The sequence below is a fragment of the Microcaecilia unicolor genome, chromosome 6 (genome assembly GCF_901765095.1).
Source record: "Microcaecilia unicolor chromosome 6, aMicUni1.1, whole genome shotgun sequence".
NCBI lineage: Eukaryota > Metazoa > Chordata > Amphibia > Gymnophiona > Siphonopidae > Microcaecilia > Microcaecilia unicolor.
In genome coordinates, this window is record NC_044036.1 from 31,331,129 (window position 1) to 31,355,129 (window position 24,001).

Here is a 24,001-nt window from a genome sequence, read left to right on the forward strand (position 1 = left end):
ATGTCCTATCAACTCTATCTTTCCCAACGTTGCATTATAGTCTTTACTGTTCAGAGATGCGCTGTGAGGATTGCCATTGTTCATAAGATTTCCAGATTTTCTGATGCTGCATCAATCGGCCAGTCCATAGCGCTGTAAGTTTAGACATCAAGCAAATGTAATCTAGTTTCTGCGGGACTCTCTGAAGATCTGATAGCGACGGCTGCTTCCAAGCTGCTGCCAGAACCAGCTTGCTTGCCACAAAAACTTGTCCAGCAAATTGATGTACTGGATTGTGGACTCCCTTAGGTTTGAAATGTAATAAACAGTGGTCCATTTTCATTGGGTAGGTCACTCCAGTGACCTCATGTAGAAATTTCAATATCTCTACCCAGTAGGCCTGAGCATGTTTACAGGTCCACCAAATGTGGAACATATCTCCCGTTGCATCGCACTGCCGCCAGCATTTAGCTGAGCCTGTTCGGAACATTTTTTTACAATGCGATGCGGAGTGTAGTACCAGCAATATAATATTTTGTGTCCACTTTCAACCATGGCACTAGAGATTGAGACTTTAAGCAAAGACCTAAATGCTAATTTCCATTGTGGGAATGTATATGTCACCCCCAGGGCCTCACCCCATTTGTCCAAATAGTGTTCTATCGGGTTGGAGTATAGGAGTAACGCTCCGTAGAGTCTTGAAATGCTACCTTTACCCCCCCCCCCCCTCAGTCTAGTTTTCATTTTAAGTTCGAGTGCTGATGCATTTCCAGCACATTACCAGGACTTGTTTTTCAACATTACTACTACTACTTATCATTTCTATAGCGCTACTAGATGTACGCAGCGCTGTACACTTGAACATGAAGAGACAGTCCCTGCTCAACAGAACTTACAATCTAATTAGGGCAGACAAACAGGACAAACATGCCTAATGAGTGGAGGAATGGCCTAGTGGTTAGGGTGGTGGACTTTGGTCCTGAGGAACTGAGTTCAATTCCCACTTCAGGCACAGGCAGCTCCTTATGACTCTGGACAAGTCACTTAACCCTCCATTGCCCCAGGCTCAAAATCACCTTAGATTGCGAGTCTACTAGGGAGAGAAAGAGCATCTACGTATAATGTGTACAGCTAGTAGTGCTGTAGAAATGATAACTAGTACTAGTAAATCTAGCCCTAAAATTGCAAATCACTCCATTACAAATATATATATATAATTTATTTAAGACATTTATATCCCACATTTTCCCACTTAGTTGCATGCTCAATGTGGCTTACACAATACAGTAAAGCTCCAGTTCAATAATACAGGTACATAATGAACTAGAAAGCATGATAAGAAACATAAGTATAAGCTACAAGGAATAAAGGGGGGGGGGTGGTAATAAAAGTCTAATATTGTCCATATTTAGCTGTGTCGCAGGAAGTAGAAAGTTAAACTGGATCAGGGGGATAAGGCTTCTTAAACAGGATGGTTTTCAGTATTTTCCTGCAGTTAAGGTGGTTGTGGATAGACCTTACAGCTTTGGGCAAAGCGTTCCACAGTTGTGCACTTATGTAAGAAAAGCTGGGTGCATAAGTAGATTTGTATCGAAGTCCATTACAGTCTGGATAATGCAGATTTAAATAAGTAATTTAAATAATATAGTGCTGTTTCCATATCTTCTTCCTGGTACTTTGGACTTGCAGCTCAATCAAACTTGGGAAGCTTTTGTCTTTTCTAACACCTTCTCACCGCCCAGCCATCAAAGCACCAGTCCTCCAAGATACAACAAAGGTGTGCCTTTCAGCTAGTTGGTAGATGGTGCTGTTGCACAATAGCTAAGACTCCCTCTCCTCTGGCAGCTGGGATGCTTTCTCTCCATTTCTTGCTGGCCTGAGGAGCAGAAGGCTTAGGAATTGAACTCCAGTCTGTCACCAGGATTCCATGTACTTGATGTTTTAGGAGGGGGCTGTGCTTTGATGAAATGCTTTCTTTTCACACTTAGGTGACTGTGTCTTGTGATGCTGGTTGGACTCTGACAGGGTGTAGTGCATACTCCCGGGGCTCCAGGACTCGGGGAGCATATTCGGTGGACAACACCTGCGTGGTGAGCAATGCTAAAGGAGGCAAAGGGGCAACAGCAGTCGGAATCTGCTGCAGGAACCGGCATTTGGACAACACCATGCAGAACAACTACAAATAGCAAATGGTTAAAAGAGGTCCGAAAATATTTCCAGTGGATAGTTTCTGGGATATTCAGTCTCCCCCCCCCCCCCCCTAAAAAAGTGCATTATTCTAAGTTGATGCTGTTGCTGTGCATTCGACACTGTTTCACACGTTAATATTAAAGTGATCTGAACCAGGTACCAAATAATTTCAGGGCTGTGTGCCTGCTCCTAGCTTGTGTAAGTATAGGTTAGACCCTTTAAAAGTGCTTAGAGCTCATTGGTGGGTCCTGTCAGATTATGAACAACCTTCAAAGATTAAAATTACAGCTACCTACTGAACCTGAATGTAATTCCCTAAGCAAAGAAAAGGAGAAATCCAGAATTAATCAAACCATCAAGATAAAGATCATGCATCAGGATATTCACCCCCTTAATCATTGTAATCTATGAGTCAGGTAAGAAGGTGAGGATTGGGGTAGGGTGGGGGGGGGGGGGGGGGGAAGGTTGGTATCCTTGTCCTTGACCAGGTTTCAAGTTGTCTGTAATGAATATACATAAGATACCTGTGCATTCAGTGGCTACCCACTGCATGCAGATCAGTCTTACCCAATGTAGCTCTCTAGAATAGCCAACTGGTTAGATAAAGCTCCAGGTTCAGATGGCCAACACAGCGAGCTTTGCACTTGGCTCTCTCCCATTTGTTTCCAGAGAGTTTTGTGCTGTTCTTACAAATCTCACTCAAGATTGTGGGGTGTGGAATACTAATCTTTCACTGGAGTTCCTTCTTCAAAGGTTTTTTTAACATCTGTTAATGGACCAACATAAGAATTGTCATCCAAAGATGTTGTACATTGCTGTTTAAAGATATTATCAAAGGGACCTGTATGGTCTCCGAGTCTGTTACACTTAGGGATCGTTGTTTCACTTCTCCCCATACAGCACTGCTGGCACAGATGTAGAGCAGGGGCAATGAAGTTCTCTAACATGCGGAATGATCTAAGAAACATGACACCATTTCTAACTTTTCATAGTGTAGTGAGCTGGAAAATAAAGTCTACTTAACATTATTGGAAGTAACTGTAAGGAATACATTGCTTATAGTTTTTATATAACAACAATACTAATATGTACAGTATTTTGAAGCCATGTTTGAACAATATTGAAAACAGAATGACAAATTAACTTCTTCCAATTGTATTGTATTAATTATCACACAATCCCGATAGCAGAATGGGCACTCTGCTGAGATAATATGGAGAGTTCTCACTGCTGTCTGAACCAAAGATTGGTAGCTTGCCTGTACCTGATGGCTACCCCACCTCTTGATATATACCTGGAGTCAGGGGGTGTAGTGCTCTGGCAGAGATTCTAAGATAGGCTTGCAGATTACTGAGGAAAACTCAAATTTATAAGTTTCTGCTTTTAGTGAAGACTAACAATCAGTAGAATAATTCATTTTTCCCCTGTTAAATAAGCCTGCCTTGGAAAGGTAGACTCAAGAGGAAACATGGAGGAAAACATTCAGAACAGCATTATAGCCAACTCCAAAATTTAAAGTGATATTTCAAAATGTAATTCCTGTTTTCTATGCTGCCTATTTTTCCCAAGCAATTGAAGGCGCTTCATTGGTTAAGAGCTAAAGGAAGACCTTCCTGAGAGGGTGGACTCTGTAGGAGCCTGTCTGGTGCCAGTGGCATTTGTTTCCTCCATGTAGCCCATACTGAGTCATCTGATTAGAACAAGCTAACCTTCTACTTACCAGGGGTCCAGCCCTTAAACTACTACTACTACTACTATTTAGCATTTCTATAGCGCTACAAGGCATACGCAGCACTGCACAAACATAGAAGAAAGACAGTCCCTGCTCAAAGAGCTTACAATCTAATAGACAAAAAATAAATAAAGTAAGCAAATCAAATCAATTAATGTGAACGGGAAGGAAGAGAGGAGGGTAGGTGGAGGCAAGTGGTTACGAGTCAAAAGCAATGTTAAAGAGGTGATTTAAAGGTGGCCAAGGATGGGGCAAGACGTAGGGGCTCAGGAAGTTTATTCCAGGCGTAGGGTGCAGCGAGACAGAAGGCGCGAAGTCTGGAGTTGGCAGCCCTTAAACTGGAATGAGATATCTTTCAGTCATCTGTGGTTCCATCATGACAACCAAATACAAATTAGCCAAAGAGTACCTTAGTGGCAAGCCATAGATTCTTTCCACTTGGAGGAGGAGTAGCCTAGTGGTTAGTGCAGTGGACTTTGATCCTGGGGAACTGAGTTCAATTCCCACTACAGCTCCTTGTGACTCTGGGCAAGTCACTCAACCCTCCATTGCCCCTGGTACAAAATAAGTTGTTGTTGTTACATTTGTACCCCACACTTTCCCACTCATGGCAGGCTCAATGCGGCTTACAAGGGGCAATGGAGGGTTAAGTGACTTGCCCAGAGTCACAAGGAGCTGCCTGTGCCTGAAGTGGGAATCAAACTCAGTTCCCCAGGACCAAAGTCCACCACCCTAACCACTAGGCCACTCCTCCACTCACTGAATATATGTAAACTGCTTTGAATGTAGTTGCAAAAACCTCAGAAGGGCAGTATATCAAGTCCCATTTCCCTTTCCCATCCCTTGCCAGACTGCTGTGCTCAGTTTCCTACAGAGCTTTCTTCACAGGTGAAAATGAGAGGACTGTTCCATGGTGTAGAGAGAGTTGAAGCCAAAGAACACCACCAAGACTGAATATGCTCTTGTTTCTCTTTTCTCTTATGTGTATATACGTCTAGTCAATTGGCTGCTAGAATGGCTTGTTGAAAAAAAACCAAATCTAAACAGAAAAAAAAATAAAAGTTTTCCTCTATTGTGATTTACTTTTGTATCTTGAATATATTTATTCGGTGCTGTGGGAACACATGTTCTATGGCAGTATCATTTTATATTTGCAATAAAACTGTTTAATGTAACACTGCTCGGGGTTTTTCTTGGCTACAAAGCTTTTTCTGGAGTTACTGTACCACCACTCTGCATGAAGCACCCTTTAGAAAATACTAGTTTAGGGCTGATTTTTCTAGTGTCTTAGCGTTTCCCACCATTTACTGAATCCAGCCCACTAGGTGCAAACATTTACACCAACCATGGAGCCAGGGCCGTGCCTAGGGTCTCTGGTGCCCCCCTGCAGACTATCAGTTGGCGCCCCACCCCCGTGAAAATGATCGCTCACCACTTGCCACACTGACAGGAATTGTCAGCAATATTCTTAGAAAACAAATTGCTATACATTGCAAAATAAGATAGCAGATGTAAATTCTCAAAGTGGACATATTCCAAACACTAAAATGAAAATGGTTTTTTTCTACCTTTGTTGTCTGGTGACTTTCTTTTTCTGATCATGCTGGCCCAGTATCTGATTCTGCTGCTATCTGTCCTCTTAATTCCGTTTCCAGGGCTTCCTTTCCATTTATTTCTTTACTTTCCTCCTTTCTTCTTCATTTTTTGCTCTATATCTATAAGTAAAAGCTGGGTCCTCCGCAGACTTGACTGCCCAGTGGATCCAGCTTCTGCCTATTTTCTGCATCCATGTGCAGTTTTTCTGCTCTCTTCCTTTTCCCTCCTCTCACCTCCTTCATCTCTCTTCCCTCTCCTCCCCTCTATGTCCAGCAATTTCTCCTCTCGCCGTGGGCCCTGGCCTCCCATCCATATCCATCCATGCTCCTATGTCCCCTGCCCCCTCCATTCAGCCCTATCCAGCAATTCCCCTCTCTCCCTGAACCCTGACCTCCCATCCATATCCATCCATCCATGCCCATCTGTCCCCTGCCCCCTCCATTCATCCCTATCCAGCAATTCCCCTCTCGCCCTGAGCCCTGTCCTCCCATCCATGCCCATCTGTCCCCTGCCCCCTCCATTCATCCCTATCCAGCAATTCCCCTCTCTCCCTTCCATGAACCCTGCCCTCCTATCCATGCTCCTCTCTCCCCTGCCCTCCCGCTCCCATGTCCCAACTGCCCACCCTCTTCTCCCCCCCCAAGATCCCTTTCCTTTTTTTCTTTTAAATTTACCTCCGCCCGGCAGCGCAGGTGCAGCGTCAGTGAAGGAGGTGGCACTCCCGACATGTCTAGCCTTCCCTTCGCTGTGTCCCGCCTTCTTCTGACGTCATTTCATTGATGTAAGAAGAAGGCAGAACACTGAGCGAAGGGAAGGCTAGACACGTCGGGAGCGCCGCCTCCTTCACTGACACAGCGCTGCCGGACGGAGGTAAATTTAAAAGGAGAAAAAAAAGGAAAGGGATCTTGCGGGAGAGAAGAGGACAGGCAGTTGGGACATGGGAGTGGGAGGGCGAGGTAAGCATGGTGCGGCGGCGCCCCCCCAGTGAATGACGCCCCCCCCTGCTGTGCTTACCCTGCTTACCGTGTTGGCACAGCCCTGCATGGAGCTAATAGAACTGCAGACAACTAAATGCCGAAGATATGGCTTCTGGCTATGATCATGTGTAGCACAATCAATGGTACTCAGTCATCTAGATTACTGCAATGCACTCTACGCCGGCCGCAAAGAACAAATAATCAAGAAACTTCAGACAGCTCAGAATACTGCAGCCAGACTCATATTTGGAAAAACAAAATACGAAAGCGCTAAACCCCGAGAAAAACTGCACTGGCTCCCACTCAAAGAACGTATCACGTTCAAAACATGCACCCTAGTTCACAAAATTATTCATGGAGACGCACCAGCCTACATGTCAGACCTAATAGACTTACCACTCAGGAATGCTAAAAAATCATCCCGTACATTCCTCAATCTTCACTTCCCAAATTGTAAAGGTCTCAAATACAAACTAACGCACGCGTCAACCTTTTCCTACCTGAGTACACAATTCTGGAATGCGTTGCCACGAAACCTAAAAACGACTTATGAACATGCCAACTTCCGAACTCTATTGAAGACCCATCTCTTCAACAAGGATCAACAAATATGAACTCCTGTACACATACCCAGAACTGCCCTTACAATATCTCACTGCCAAACCACTATGTTTTTTTCACTATTACTAAATGCACATTTTCTATATAATTCTTATACAATTCTTAAATATTTATTACTACGATTGCTTGCTAATGTACTATCATGTTCTACCATTCATGTTACCCAAAATCCTTCTGTTATACTAAATGTATACTTTCTCATGTATTCTCACTATTCATGATGTATTGTAAGCCACATTTATTTATTTTTATTTGTTGCATTTGTATCCCACCTTTCCCACCTCTTTGCAGGCTCAAAGTGGCTTACAATACATCATGAGTAGTGGAAGAATGTTAGAAAATAAACATTTAGTATTACAGAAGGATCTTGGTCAGCATGATGATAATAAAACAAAGTAATAGTATACAAGCAGGTATTATGAAACAGTTCTGAATATAGATGGGCGAGTTGTGCATATTCACATTGATTGATCTTTGTGGTACGCTTTATTAAAGAGATGGGTCTTCAGTAATATGCGGACGTTCATTCTTTCGTAGATCGATTTCAAGCTGCGCGGCAATGCGTTCCATAACTGTGTGCTCATTGAGCCTGCAAAGAGGTGGGATAATGTGGGATACAAATGCAACAAATAATAATAATATGTTATTATCCTTGTCACTTCACTGGCTCCCTATCTGCTTCTGTATTCTATTCTAACTTCTCCTATTGACCTATAAGTGCATTCACTCTGCCGAATTTACTTTAAACAGTTCTTGCATGCACCATCTCTTGGAACAATGCATGGATGAACACTTTTTTAAGCCTTCTTTCTAAAGGGGAGGTTGAGTACGTCCAAGTAAATGATGGACTTTGAATGACCTCTTCACTGTTCCAAATACATGCATAGTTTTGTATTTACACACAAAACAATTTTATTTCTGTGTTCAGAGATGCCTGGTCAGCAGTAGTACACCTACAATACCGTTAACTCTTCATGTCTCATGTGGGGTCAGGAGAAACCAGTTGCAAAAGGCTGCAGATCTGCGACTTCATATCAATTAGAGGCGATGGAAGATACTAAATGTGTGTGTTCAGTTTGTTTGGGCACCTAAAAATTTTAAACATGTTTAAATCCTTAAATCACTTGAATACAATCAATTTACATGTTTAAAAAAGTTCCAGAATGCATGTACATAAATAGTAAGTAGAATGAACACAAAAAATCTCTCTACCAGGGGGGAAAAAAAAAGTAATTAAAAATGAGCATCAACCATAGGATTTTTGTTTTGGCCTAAGGCAGTGATTCTTAGCCTTCTCCTGCAGATTTACCCAGTCATAGGATTACCACAAGGAATAGGCGTGAAATTAACATGTATATGTTCGAGATCCACTGCATGCAAATCTACTTCATGCTTATTCATTATGGCAAACCCAACTGGCTGGTTGTGCCTACAGGGAAAGGTTGAGCAGCACTGCCCTTGGGAACTTCAAAGACCTAGCATAAAAAGAAACACCACACATTTCTACCACCGCTTTGATGATTCAGAGATTGCTAATTAGGGTAGCTGGTTCACCTAAAAGGCTAAGGATAACCGTCCGTCTTAGGGCCGATGCTCAGAACTGCCGTGGCAAGCCAAGTGTAGAAAAAATATTGCTGGAGCAGTGCAGAAAACTAGCTTGCCAATGCTCAACGGAAATGATATTCAAATATGTGTGCTATTAAACTGAGAGCAAAGGGGGAGAAAGTGCTTGGTGCATGCACAGAACTTTCACAGTAAGCTCAGCTCCTGTGCACATGCGCTAGGCAAACCTCACATGTTGGCGTCTGTTTTCTGCACCTTTAAATATAAGTTTTTTCAAATGTTTTAAACTTGGAAGGCTTATAAACCAATGTGTGCTTTCACTTTTGGGTTTGTTCAGACTCACACACATTTGTTTCTATCAGCGTTTAGGGGCTTGCACAGGATCCCTTCTGCTTTCAAATTAAATCCTCTCTTCAAACACCATAATGCCTGCTCCAAGCTGGCGGTATTTTTTCAGTACTAAGGGCAGCTTTGTTTTGTGCACTGAGCCCTGGGAGGGAATAGGAAATGACATTAACATCCGTTTGACTATATTTGCGTTAGTCAAAATGTGACATGAATCATCAAAATACATTAATCGACCACATCTAAGGTTTGTAAGCAAAAGTGGAGGAAAAGCTTCATACTACCTTAGCTCACACAGTGTGTTAACCGGAATTCTTATGAAAGAAGAGCAGTACGGTAAAAAAAAAGTTAATCATGAGCTGAAAAACCTCCCAACAAAAGTTAACACAAACCAGGGGCGTAGCCACGGGTGGGCCTGGACGGGCCTAGGCCCACCCACTTTCCCTCCAGGCCCACCCAACATCCATCGCATGTGTCGCGCGCTGCAACGAAAATGCTTGTCCTCCCCGCCGGTGCTGCCTCGGCCCCTGCACGCTACCCTGCCTCTGTCCCTGCCTGCATTCTTTTCTTCGATCGTCGCCGGCAGCGCTGCCATTCACTCAGGCAGCTCCGCTCCTCTCTGCCGCGTCCATCTGGCCCTACGTAAACAGGAAGTGCGTCAGAAAGAGCCGGATGGACGCGGCAGAGAGGAGCGGAGCTGCCTGAGTGAATGGCAGCGCTGCCGGCGACGCGACGATTGAAGAAAAGAATGCAGGCAGGGACAGAGGCAGGGTAGCGTGCAGGGACTGAGGCAGCGCCGGCGGGGAGGACAAGCATTTCCATTGCAGGCGTGGTGGGACGCAGGGGTGGAGAGAGAGGCAAAGAAGGGCACAAAAGCTGCCTTGCAGCAATTCCTCAAGGCCGCCACACTACAGCAGTGGCGAGGAGGAGAAACGTGGTTGGGCATCAGTGTCCTTGCCCTGGGCCTGCCCCGTGAGAGGGGGTGGGGTGGAGAGAGTGAGTGAGTGAGACGGTGGGGTGGAGAGATAATTGTTTGACATGAGGGAAGGGAGAGATGTAGGAGGAAAAGAGAGGGAGAATTGTTTGATATGGCTATGGTGGGGAGAGGAAGGGAAAGGGTGCAGAGGAGTGGCAAAGGACGATAGAGGAAAAAAGTGTTGGACAAGACAGTGGAGGGAAGGGAGTGAGAGATGAGAGAGGGAAATATTGAACATGGCTGGAGGGGAGAGAAAAAGATGTTAGACCAGGGGCTCAAGGCAGGGAGGGAGAGAGAGAGAAAAGAAAGAGATAGTGGACAATATGGGAGAGATGTTGGACATAGAGGTGGAGCAAAGGGAAGGAGAGGTTCTGCACAAGAGAGGGGAAAGAGGGAGATATTGGATCCAGGGGCAGAAGGGAGATATGCTGGACAATGGGTAAGAGAGAGAAATGCAGGACAATGGAGGGAGGGGGAGGGGTAAAAGGGAGATGTCAGGCTATGAGAGTGAAGAGAGGATAAAGAGAGAGGGGAGATGGTAATAAAATGAATGAGAGGATAGTGATTACAGGTGGTAGAAATATGGTAATGGTGCGTAGATTGAGGGTGGAAGGGAATGGAAGGCTGGGAAGGAATGAGTTTGGATATGGGTGAAAGGAGATGAAAATTTGATAGATATCTGAAAAGTAAAAAGGAGGAAAAAGTTTAGAAAGAGGGTTAAATTTGAGTAGACAGAGGCAGAAAAGAACAAAATGCAGAAAGGAAAGAGCTAAAATGGAAAGATCAATAGTTCAGAAGCAGTTGTAGTGAGGAAATGGAACGAGAGGAGAGAAAAGACAAATGGACAACAGTTGCTTGAAGAATTAGCAGAAGACGACGGGAAAGTGGGAAGGAGAAACTGAAACCAACATGATAGAAAAATAAAATGTCCAGACAACAAAAGGTAGAAAAATAATTTTATTTTGAATGTTTTAAATTGAATATGTTCAGTTTTATTGTGTTCAGTAGAAAAGAAAATGCATTTTTGTTTTTATTTCTCCAGTGTTGCACTAAATGTTGAGGTTCTCAGTTCAATTTTTGTCTACATATTTTTTATTTCTAATTTGTAATCCCTTGTTCTGTATTTGGTGATGGTCTGTCAGTGTGAGACTGTAATGGCAGATGGGGAGATTAAAGAGGAGAGGGCTTCTTTATTTCCTGCCCTGGGCCCCAGCATGGTTAACAGCAGCCCTGACCCTTGCTGTAGCTGGTGGGGATCCCCAAGCCCTGCTAGCTGAGGACCTCCACTGAAGGTGGCCAGAAATCCCTTCTGCTGAGCTTGGCAGATGGGGGCAGCATCCTTGAGCCACTGACAACTAAGCATGCACGGGGTGCCGCTATCGTTGGCTCAAGGAGTTGTTGCTTCCGACCAAGCTTGGTAAAAGTAAATTCTGGTCATCTTTGGTGGAAGTTTTCAGGTGACAGAGCTTGGGGATCTTCATCAGCTAAAGTATTTATCTTTTGAGTTGGGAAATGCTGGGGGAGGGGGTTAGAGAGAAAATTTTGTGCCCGCCCACTTTGGGTTCAGGCCCACCCAAAATTGGCTGTCTGGCTACGCCACTGACACAAACACAGAACAATTCCCAAAATTACTTATCTGTGCTGTGTAGGTTGCACCGGCTATTGTAGTGCTGCTCTCTTACGGGGTGAGGTCCCGACGGACCCGTTTCGCACAGGCTTCTTCAAGAGTCCTCACTACTATCCCTAGAGAGCTGAAAGATTACCGTGTGAGCTACAGTAGTATGAAGCTTTTCCTCCACTTTTGCTAACAAACCTTAGATGTGGTCGATTAATGTATTTTGATGATTCATGTCACATTTTGGTTTCACAACTACATTAATTAGTGAATCTGACCTTTGATTTGGCATGTAAGATGTCTCCTGTGCTAGCACAAAACTACTGCCTCGTTAATCGCCTCTAACGCTGGAAATTAGGTTTCGAGCGTCAGCCCCTTAGAACAAAAGACGGTGCTGAACAACCTTGAAAGCCTTGACAAGGTAAAAAAAGAAGATACATTAAGTAAAAATTTTCTCTCAGCTTTATTTCATCGAATACTCAAACTTAGTACAAATGTATTTTACATGCATCCCAGAATTCTTATACAGTACAAGAGTCTGTTATAAGCACTGAATGTCATCAAAACAGCAGTGATAGGATGCACTGGGTTTGCCTTGCAATAATTCCAGCTGTGAAGGAGTGACACTCTTGGGGCTCATTTGGATTTAAAATAGGATTTTACTCAAAGTTCGACCCAGCCATGAAATTCTACAAAATGTGCTATTACACTGCACTGCAAATATAAAAGCTAAGGTTAGCCCTTTCATTCACTGATCTACTTTGATAGCCACTCCCATGTTCTTCGAGCAGTTCCATGAGCAATAAGACAAGATTGGCACAGAAGAATTTCACATACTTGCCAGTAAGGTTACGCTTGCCATCTGCTTTTGCTCTTGTCTCATTTCTGGCTGGTGTTATGCTAATTCTAAACAGGTCATGCTTCTGTCATTCCTGTTTATCCACTTTGGTAGGGCTCTGAAATCCTTTAAACCACTTGCATCATTACTGCTTTCCACAACTGAACAAAATAGTGGAAAACTCCCCGTTTTTAAAGAATTGCTTTGTCCCTAGCTTTACTTTTGGGCTTCAGTCCACTATTAATCAGAGCCGAAGGCTAAATCTGGAACCTTTCTCTCTGTTTCTCCTTGCGGCAACATGAGGGCTACAGGAAACAGGAAGAGATGATGCACCAAACTTGAAGATTAGCAGCCCCAATTGTGGAATGGGCCCTGTTGTATTCTTCAAGTTAGGTACCAACCAGGTACTTTCTTTGTGACTCTGTAGTTGGAAGCAGCAGACTCTGATTTTTAGTTACGTTAATTGTTTTCAGGGCTGAAGACACTTAGAAAAGAAAGAAAAAAAAGTTACAAACATTAAATGCCTCCACTGCACTTCTCAAAGGCAGAAAGATCAACTTCTCTATCATGTCATGTTTCCCCTTAAGCATGCTAGATCACTGAATGTTTTGGACAGCTATATGCTGTTTCTGGTTGTCCACACTGCAGTATCTCAATTCCTTTTGCCAATGAGTTTAAATGGCTAAAAGGGATGGAACTGCATGGGAATCAAAATTTGAGAAAGCCAGTGTTTTATGAGCACTACACACGTGACTTCCACATGAAATAACTGGAGAAGGCACACAAACTACGCGGGGAAACCTTTGAAATGTATTACAAAACGCAACCTCGGGGAAGCAGAGAATACGCGCCAGATAGCAGTGTTACCTTCAGGTTGTTTATGGGTTAAATGCTACCAACCTATTCCTGTGTAGTAGAATTGGACATGTATTCTTAGGGCTTTGTTTGTACTGCAGCTCTGGTCAATCCCAAATAACCTCTTCTCTAATAGAAGAAGATCAACTGCACAGCTGGGTATACTATTTCAAGTAACCCACAGCTAAATAGAAAGCTGAACTATTTAGGAGTCAAGGCTAAGAACCTTCCCAGGCAGACAGTGGAGCAGGACTGGCAACCAGATTCACTGCCTGATCAACCTTTTGCTCCAAGCAGTATCATCAGCTAGAGAGCCTGGAAATGAAATTCTAAGAATTTACTATTACTAGCATGCATTTAAAGAAGAAGTGCCTCATTTTCTTTATTTGTACTTGTCCATATGTAGCATGTAAAATTGATCACTATTCTTCACCTAGAATTTCCCCCATTTTGCTGGTTTATGGGACTTGGATAGAAAGGGGTACCTTGCGGTAGCACAGTATTTCTCCATATCATAAACCTGGACTTCCCGAACCTCAAACCCAGGTGGACTTTGAGGATATCAAAAAGGAGAATGAATGAGAAAATGGCGTAACATGGAGAGCAATACATGGCAATGTCTCTCGTGTATATTCTGAAATCTCAAGTGGCCGTGGGTCAGCAGAGCAGGTTTGGAAGATCAGTTGGTAAACTATTCTAGGTCTCAGCAGTCAGCGTCCACTATCCAGTTCCATAATTTATGCAGCAAAACCATTAGCAAGTCCAGTGTTTGCTTCCTTTCATGCATTCCTGCTCCAGTTCAAATAACTGACATCACCTGCAGTCTAGCAGTCCAGGAACAGATGGCTGTCTTCTTGTCGGCTCTTTCAATATTAAGCTTTTGCAAAGGAAGGTATCTGAAAATTATTAAAATACCTGCAACCCCTTAAAACTAGGTGGTCAAGCTTTTAATTTTGTTATGCTTTGTACTTCCATTCTTCAAAACAAAAGGGCCCAAGGTTGCCTGAATGCCTCAACAACCCTGAAAAATGATCTTAAAAGCTTTTTCAACTCTAAAAGAGCTGAAAAAAAAATCCGAGTTTCACACTTGAAAAAAGGAGACTAGAGTGAAAGGTATGACCTGAAATGTAATTAAAAAGTGAATATTTTTATACCACCACAATGGCTCCAGCTTGCCTTGGCTCTCGAGGCAGACTGAAAACTAACTGCTAAGATAGTCTTGAGCCCTTTGGCACTCAGCACTTTCCCTGTAAGCAGTTAGAAATGATCTAAGCTACTAAGAATCATTTAGGCAATAAAGAAAACGATAACCCACTCTCCATATAAAACTACTTTCTGGACACATTCAGCTCTCTCGCTATCAAACAGGAAAGGGAGGCCTTTGAGGAGGTGGTGGTGGAGGAAAAGGCAGCTTTAAATTCAAACTGTTGACACACAGATTAGGAACTATTCACACCACCCACCCCCATTGAATATAGAAAAAAAACCCCCAAAAACCCCAACCCCCCCCTCCACCCCCACCAGATTCCTAATGAAACTAGAGTAATATAGTCATTTTTGTGCATGTAGCCACATATTTACCTAACTGACCTCATAAATTTTCAACCAGCATTCAAGTACGCACATTGACATGATGGCACATACTTTGCCGGTAGGTGTGCAAAAAGATTATAAAACAGATTATTCAAGTACACATGTAAATAAACCTAAGTGTGAACACTTACACCTGCTCGATAGCTGGTATAGGAGGTCCATGCCTGCAGGGCAGGTACAATTTCTGACACTTAAGCTAGTTTTTTCTAAAGACACATAGGTGCCTTTATAAAAGAGTGCATGAATAGGCACCCCGTTATAAAATTACCCCCAAATGTCACAATCATATCGCTCACTCCTTTTATTTCACCTTACTATGAATTTCACTCAGTACAAATTGTAAAACAATGTGCCAAAAAAAAAAAAAAAAAGTTCACAGACTATCAGAAGCACCATGTGTGTGTGAGAGAAAAGGAAGGGGGGGGGGGGGGCAGAAATGTGTGTGACAAATTCAAATTTTCCAAAAAATGATATCTAGGTTTCAAATCATAGGTTTAAAATGGTGTGAACTTTCTGCAGTGAATCTAGTGTTACGATAAAATAAAACTGAAAGAACATTATGGGAAAGACAAAAATCTACAGCTTATCTTTCTGGATAGTTTGAACGAAGCGCGCTTGATGGTTAATACTCCCTCTATACATACAGTACAGTCCTACGACAGAAACTTTTTCAAACCATTAGTATATTACATGACTCTACACCTGTCCCGTTGCCTTCTGTAACGATGAAATGACCAGATCCCCCTAGCTGACAGACAATACGTACTAATCCCAAGATGAACCAAAAGGAAGAAAAAAACAAAATGAAGAAAAAGGCACTTTCGGCTGCTTGTGCCCATGACTTGGTAAACTGAGTGGATCTATCCTTTGGGGAAGTGCCCAGGCAAGGCACTCCTTAAGATTTCCCTCCATCTCTGTACACTTTCTGGTTTCAAACTAAGGCAGGAGCATTAAATAAAGGCAAAAACAGTGCAGAAATTCTGACAAACTTCAGTTGAAAAATGTACAACATATATATATATCTATATGTATATACACACACATATATTTAAAAAAAAAAAACCCAAAACATATTGGCACAGTAAAATAAAACACTAGAATCAATGTACTGCAAAGGCATTCTCAGGTCATGCAGTCAAACTGGCTTCCAGTTCTTTCTGGATAAACACATCAATGGGTCCTGGTAACAGGAAATGACAAACAGAACCAGATCATTTGCTCTCAGCACTAACATTTTTAAAAACTCACACAGTGTCTTCACTCATTCAATGAATTATATTTCCTGTACAACCAATAAGCAAATTACTGGCTGTCATGTAAGACTAGAGTTTATTTAATATGTCTCCAAGTGATTTAAGGATGCCAAATGTAACAGAGTTCTCTCTTAAAGTGCTTTTCTTGTTTGTCTGGAAACATTTGGCAGTTTTCTTGGCTGAAGTTGCCTACATTAACAAAGGAACAGTCCCCCCCCCCCCCCCTTTTCTAATACTCGCCCCACTGCTCAGAACCAAAAAGGTACCTTTCATTGGTTCCAAAGCTCCCAGCAATGAAAAGGTCTGTGAGAAATCGCAGGCCTCAGAACCATCTGCAGTGCCCGGGGAGACATATTAAATACAATAGATCTCAAAACATCTGAATTTTTCAAACTACTATTTTACAATGCAGTTATAAGCCTTTATCACACATCTTTACATAATTTTGAATATTCCTACTTAATATCTGAAAGTTTAAAAATGTTGCCCTATACACTAAAGGCAATACAATTAGACTTTTCTTTTTGTATAAAACCAAACATTTCTTTTTGCAGCATTACAGAAAAATCAACAGTTTTACATTCACTCTTAATATTCACATATTAAAAATTCCAACCACTTGTTTTATTTTAATAAAATCTTGACAAAAAAATAATTTTTATCCATGGTTTGTTTTCAAACTAGCCACAGCAGTAGATATGGGCTTTCAGAATCCTCTCTTCATGTGAGAGTTCTCAAATCCACTCAGCTGTAGAGTGCTCACAACGTTTACAATACCCAAAATTCGCCAATCTTGCCCCGGATTGTGTTCAGTCATTCTATTAGCCAGGCTCCCTCTAGATATTTATGTGATGAGACTGGAAGTTTCAAACTACGACAGCACTGGTTGAACTCTCGAATGTTTCCATTTACTTTATGGGTCAACATCATCCAGGTCGCTCCTAGGGTCCCCAATCATCATGGGAGATTCACAGCCCTTTAAGGAAATCACACGAATTAAAATTACACAAGAAAAAGTACACATGAATTAAAAGCATCAGTAGCAACTCCTTCTCTCAGAGAAATTATAACATGCAACCTAAATCAGGAGTAGGCAGATCTTTTGGTCCTAGGGCTACATTGGGAGTCATTACTGGGTTGGGGGATGGAGGCACCATGGGATCTGAAAAGCGGAGAAGGGTCCCCCTGACTGTGAATGGTATCTGAGGCAAGGGGTGGCAGAGGTCCAAGCAGTTAATAATGAATACTCACTGGGATGGAGGCAGTCAAAATTTGACCAAAACCCTGCAATACCATCCCTAGTTCTGAGGTTATTCTTCTAGCATTACAGAATGCCCAAAATACTCAACTTTGACATGAGAATATGGGCATGTGAAAAGGAGAACGTTCTGATCATTGAATGACATTTCAATAGCAATTGAGGAACTAGTGTCGGTGGGCTGGAAGAAATGCAATTTTTCCAATGTCAAATTGGCAACAAAAAAAAAAAAAGGGGGGTGGGATGATTTTGGCTCATGGGCTGCAGTTTGCCATCCCTTGGCCAAAGAGGATAGGATTTCATTTTATCAGACAAGATAAAATTTGTTTACAGAGCTGGGCTAAGGTAGTTTTGAATGGCTATGAACAGAAAATGATGATTTTAGGCAAAAGGCAATGTTGGTTACAATCCTGTGTTTGGGAAAAATGTTGCAAGAACTGGATGAAATTATTTTCTAGTGTAAGCTTGATGTCCAGCGAACATTAGAAAAAATGAGCAGTGTGGAACTATAGATCAGCAGTCCACATATATGACACACGTTATACGTCTGGTTTGGTTCTCATACCTGTTGTAAATTCCTTTCTCCATTCTCATTGGCTGGACTGCCCTCAGAGCCATTGCTGCTTCCCGACTGATCCTTCTCATTCAGTAAAGCTGTGGCATATGCCAGCGTGTCCTGTTGGGGAAGACAATGGAGAGCTACATCACCAGTGCCAGCTGGTGAAACCTTAGCAATGGCGTTTTTAGGAAAACAAAATATAGTTGTGCTCATTTATCTTATCTTTTTTTCCTACTTGATGAGGATGTGTGCAGGGGAGTTGTGGAAGGGGACAAATTTCAAAACTATCAGGTAAGTTTTCCCATGGACTTTGCACCAATTCTGAAAAGGGGAAGTATGCACACACTCCCCCTTGTTCTGCCGATATGTTTTCTAGCAAAAACTACGCACGTTGCCTCCCGTGCCCTGGGAATGTATTTTACCCGGGAAATTGGTTTCTTCAAACATCCCTTCTAAATAACAAAATGCCTGAACATGACAAAGTTTAACACAGATGGATGCTGGATTCTGCCTGTGCTTCTTGCATTTCTGGCAAGCTTCTATAATCATAATTCAAGCTTACAACCAGAAAGCTGTTTTATACTAGTTTTAAAATCCAGAGACTTGTATGTTATGATTCACTATATGCTTATGAAACTCCATTAGTTCTGAACCAATGTCCCACCACCATTACCCAAGGAGAAGATGGTGCACATTATCTGACCATAGAACTTGGATGATCAGAAAAGCTAGAGTAGCCTGCACATTCCTGTTCTCAAAATCCAGTTAATTTCAGGTAATGAACATCACACTGGCATTTCATGCAAGAGTAGCCTGGACTCTCAACTTTCAAAGGGAATGTGGTTCAAGAGCATCCTATAGCATGTCAACATCTGGACTAGAGAGTTGCACGGGAACAGAAATCTTACCCATCCCCGCCCGTCCCTGCTGGAATCTTACCTGTCCCCACCCGTCCCCACTGGAATCTTACCCATCCCTGCAAAAATTTAACCCATCCCAACCTGTCCCCACAAGAATTTAACCCGTCCCCACCCATCCCCGTAAGAAATTAATGGTACATAAAAGAAAATTCCAGTCAGCTCCCTTAGTCTCTCTCTGGATTTCAGCCACAGCATTGTAGGCAAGGAAGGAATGGAAGTTGAAACTTAGAACACTGGTGTGCACATGTAAGATTTGTCTCTGATTCATTGGCACTGTGTGCTGAGAGGTCACCACATGCATGCACCAGTAGGTCAGGTGACATTCGATGCTTATGCCTGTGTCAGAGCTGAGGTCTGCGCATCAGCCCGGGAGCAAAGAGGATTAATTATAACATAGTAAGTGACAGCAAATAAAGACCTGAATGGTCCATCCAGACTGCCCAATAGTCACACTCTTATCAATTCATGATTAAATCAACGAGTGTGATATTATATACTTGATTATGGTCTCTCTTTCTTATGTGTTTCTGAAACATAGACCATAGAAGTCTATCTGGCCCTATCCCTATGTTCCAACTGCTGGAGTTACCGTTGAAGCCCACTCTAGTCTATTCATCTTCTCATTTGTGGGACACAGACCGTAAAGATCTGACCAGCACTGTCCTTATGTTCCAGCCACTGAAGTTGCTAAGTGCTTTCCAAACCATCCTAAACCAGACTGCCATATATTGGACACAGACCATACAAGTCTGCCCGGTATCGGCCCTAGATAATCACAGCCAGAGTCACCATCTAAGCGTCACTTCACACATGCAGCCATTTAAGGTTAGGTTTTTTCATAACTTCCATTTTCTAATTAGAGATCCTCTGTGTTCATCCCACGCCTTTTTGAATTCCATCATCATTTGTGTCTCTACCACCTCCTTAATGGAAGACTTTCCACATTTGTGCTGTTAAAGCAAGGAGGAGGAGGAGACAGCACTCAAAGAACTTGGTACTCGGTAGATGAGAGGCTGGTGCAGGTGCAGCTTACACTTCCATGGGAACCCCCCGGAACTGCTTCCGTCCCAGTGGGAACCCCCCGGAACTCGCGAACCATGTTCCTGTGCAGCTCTCTAATCTGGACTAACCATGGAGTGAAAGTTCATCATTTAATGTGGAATTTAGGTACGATCAGTTCCAGCAATCCTTCTGCTTCTTCTTGAGTGCTTATCAGTGTAGAAAATGGTAAGGCCTGAAATGGTCTCCCAGTGGAGGTGCTGCAGATTTTGGACATGCTTAGAACAGATATGGAAGGAAGCTGTGGACAAAGGCTTCAGAGGTCTGATGAAGGAAAAGGGAAGTTGGTGTTCGGTTATACATGACTCTGCTTTTGGCACTTAACCTAACCATTACTCCTCTATTCAATACCATTACCAATCTGTCTGTATTATGCATTTGCATACCTTAATTGTCTTTAGCTGTTTAGATCTATTAGTCTGTCCCTATGAACTATTGTGTAATCAGATGTACTATGCTGTCCTAATTTGATTGTCTCTGTTGTTATGTCCTTTAGATTGTAAGCTCTTTTGAGCAGGGACTGTCTCTCCTCATGTTTGACTGTACAGCGCTGCACCTAGGGTGCAGCCCAGTTTGGCTGCCTGTTTCGTCTTTATTGTGTGCAGTTCTGGAGGCCACATCTCAATCACGATGTAGGGAAATTAAATAACGGTACAGAGAGGGATGACTATAAAGATTAAGGGGATGGAAGTCATCCTACATGAGGAAAGACCGAAAAGGTTAGAGCTCTTCAGCTGGGGAGAGAAGTCTGTTGCATAGAGATATGATAGTGGTCTAGAAAATCATAAATGGAGTAGTATGGGTAAATAGAGGAAGATTGTTTATGCTTTCAAATAGTACTTAGACCAGAGGACACTGCATGAAATTAACAGGCACTGCATTTAAAACAAATTGGAGAAAGTATTTTTTTTCACTCAACACACGAAGCTCTCGAATTCAACAACTTGAGAAACAGATACCTCATCCAATGATACCCACTCTTTAAAAGCACTCAGGCGGCCAAAATGCCTGGAGCAAGAGGCTATTGTCCACATGTATTATACTCCCTGCTATGCCTGAAGCTACAGGACACTGCACATACTGTACCTGTGCCGATATTGTTCTCTGGAAGGTTTTTGCAGTTGACGTTTCATTCGATATGTTACTCTGTGGAGCCCAGTAGTGTTCAGACATCTATACAAATTTAAATGCACAAGTGAATAAGTATGCAGTGAAGAAAAACAAAAATACAAAACTTTAAAAAAACTACATGTTCTATGTGGTGAGGACAATTAGCTTCCACAGGCCTGGCAAAACAACTGAAAGTGACCTCAACTGGTGTCTTGAATATTTATTTATTTTTGTTACATTTGTACCCTGCGCTTTCCCACTCATGGTAGGCTCAATGCGGCTTACATGGGGCAATGGAGGGTTAAGTGACTTGCCCAGAGTCACAAGGAGCTGCCTCTGTCTGAAGTGGGAATCGAACTCAGTTCCTCAGGACCAAAGTCCACCACCCTAACCACTAGGCCACTCCTCCACTGTTGCTACTATTTGAGATTCTACATGGAATGTTCCAACATTCCATGTAGAGGTCGGCCCTTGCAGATCACCAATGTGGCCGCGCAGGCTTCTACATGGAATGTTGCTAGTGGAATAGCAACATTCCATGTAGAATCTCCAATAGTAGCAACAGAATCTCAATAGTAGCAACAATCCATGTAGAATCTCCAATAGTAGCAACATTCCATGTAGAATCTCCAATAGTATCTATTTTATTTTTGTTACGTTTGTACCCTGTGCTTTCCCACTCATGGCAGGCTCAATGCGGCTTACATGGGGCAATGGAGGGTTAAGTGACTTGCCCAGAGTCACAAGGAGCTGCCTGTGCCTGAAGTGGGAATCGAACTCAGTTCCTCAGTTCCCCAGGACCAAAGTCCATCACCCTAACCACTAGGCCACTCCTCCACTTTCAACAACAACTAGATAATACAGCCTCATACAAAATAACAGGTTTTTTTTTTTAAATTAAGAGCTGGATCCTAACGGACAGATATAAACAATGCTTTTGCGCTGCAACCGTCTCATCCCTGGCAATAAACCTGATAATAGAGATGTGTTAAAGCAATAAGAGGAACATAGAAAACAAGAATGCAGTTCAATACCTGAGAACTAATCTATAGTTTAATAGTAGAATATTAGAAAATGTGTAAATGCTGTTCATTTTTTTCTTAAACAGCATTCAAACACGGTGTATAGGAATTCTTTCCGCAGGCATGGAATGAGTGAAAACCATTAGTAAACTGGGCTACTAGAAAGACGGCAAAGAGGTACCTTCTTCTGTAGCCACTGCACAGCCCAACTCCAGTGATGTGAACTCTCCTTAAAGTAATCTTTAGCAGCGGGACACCTTGGAAAGTAAGAAACAATTGTGTTTTACCCCAATAAGACTCACGCCTTGTTACAAAAGCCTAGAAAACATATGAATCTAAGAAGCACTTCAGTAACTAATCAAACATATAAATGGCGAGTGTCGTACTCACTCGCAAATGCGCAGTACAGACCCTCTCTGCCCCGCCCCCGCGTCAATACGTTATGATGGGGGCGGAACAGAGAGGGTCTCTACTGCGCATTTGCGAGGGACAAAACCGCCGTCGCTAACGCTCCCCCCACCCTCCTCCCGGCCCTCGCTCCGCTATTGAAACAGCGAAGGAACGCAGCACACAGCTCTGCTGAGCTGCCGTCCTTCCTTCTTCTTCTCTGCCTGTGTCCCGCCCTCGACGACGTTACATCACACGAGGGCGGGACACAGGCAGAGAAGAAGGAGGAAGGCAGACGGCAGCTCAGCAGAGCTGTGTGCTGCGTTTCCTCACGGTTTCAATAGCGGAGCGAGGGCCCGGGCCGGATGGAGGGGTGGCGGCGACTTGTGGGGGGGGGGGGGGGGGGGGGGGGGAGCTCGGCGGAGGTGGGGGCCTTGCAGCGGCGACGGGAAGGGGCTTTCAACCCCCCCCTTTCCTATACGAGCCCGTTTTTACGGGCTCAACGGCTAGTGATACAATAAGCATAGATACTCAGGACATGAAATGGGAATAGAATGAGTTGCAGTACTTGGATGTGAACTGCTTGGATAATGGTATTAAGGGGGTGGGGAGGGAATGTGAATCAGGCACTTCCACCTGCCAGACTTCAAAGTGAAGCAGAACTGTTCCCCTCTGCACTGGTTATTTTTCTCTCTAATTTTTGGCTTTGCCCTGGGTGCACAGTATGAAAGGGCCTTCTGATCGCCTGCCGAGTCCTTCCTAGAGCTACGATGAGTGCAGAAGGCTCTTCAAAAGGGATCGGCAGGGAGCTGGACCACTGCTGAACAGGGAACAAAGAATGAATAAATAAATATAATGTTGGACTTCCACACCATAAAATTCATGAAATTACCTTTTTATATCCACACACATTATCTTGTTTCCTACTAGCTCTGTGACGTACTTACTGGGACCCTGCTGTAAAAAGCATTATTTCTTACATAAGGGTCCCAGATCTGCTCACTGCTTATGATAAAACAAATCAAGCAAACAGATTATCTCAACATAATCATCTGATTCTCCACTGATTTTAGGAGACACTTAGCAAAGACATCTGTATTTGCTTGGGCACTACCCTATAGTAAAGCTTATCAGAACATATTTAAACAACACTTCAGTTAAGAGCATGTGTGACCAGAGGTGGCTTTTGTGGGACTGTCCAGAGTGTCATGCATGAGAAGCCAGCAATAGCACTGCCCCAGTTTTTTGTGTCTCCCAGGGGTGTAGCTACGGGTGGGCCCAGGCCCACCCAATTTCAGCTCTGGCCCGCTCACCCACTTTTCCTCCAGGCCTGCGCCAGCCCCAGCTCCCATTGCCGGCCACTGCTGCTTTTCCTGTTGAGCAGCAGGGCCGGCGCTACAAAAAGAAGAAGCGCTCAGCTGACTGAGCTGAGCGCCAACGCTAACAACAAGAAAAAATGTAAAAAAAAAAAAAACGCGGCACCACAGGCAGCCTCGAAGCATTGGCTGCTGGCTCTGCAGGCTCTTCCCGTCTCTTACGTCACTGCCCCTGGA

General features: G+C 43.2%; 2 protein-coding genes across 2 annotated transcripts in view; one reads left to right on the forward strand and one right to left on the reverse strand.

The window, feature by feature from the left end:
* Positions 1–2,488, forward strand: part of PCSK9 (proprotein convertase subtilisin/kexin type 9) — a 54,472-nt gene extending 51,984 nt beyond the window's left edge. Inside the window, exon 12 of the mRNA XM_030206392.1 lies at positions 1,968–2,488. Within this exon, the coding sequence (XP_030062252.1) occupies positions 1,968–2,165 (198 nt within the window). The 3' untranslated portion in view covers positions 2,166–2,488. The remainder of the gene's footprint in view (positions 1–1,967) is intronic.
* A 9,545-nt stretch (positions 2,489–12,033) lies between these two features.
* Positions 12,034–24,001, reverse strand: part of USP24 (ubiquitin specific peptidase 24) — a 357,333-nt gene continuing 345,365 nt past the window's right edge. The window contains 4 exon segments of the mRNA XM_030207144.1: positions 12,034–17,109; positions 17,957–18,067; positions 21,016–21,102; positions 22,243–22,318. Of these exon segments, the coding sequence (XP_030063004.1) occupies positions 17,047–17,109; positions 17,957–18,067; positions 21,016–21,102; positions 22,243–22,318 (337 nt within the window). The 3' untranslated portion in view covers positions 12,034–17,046.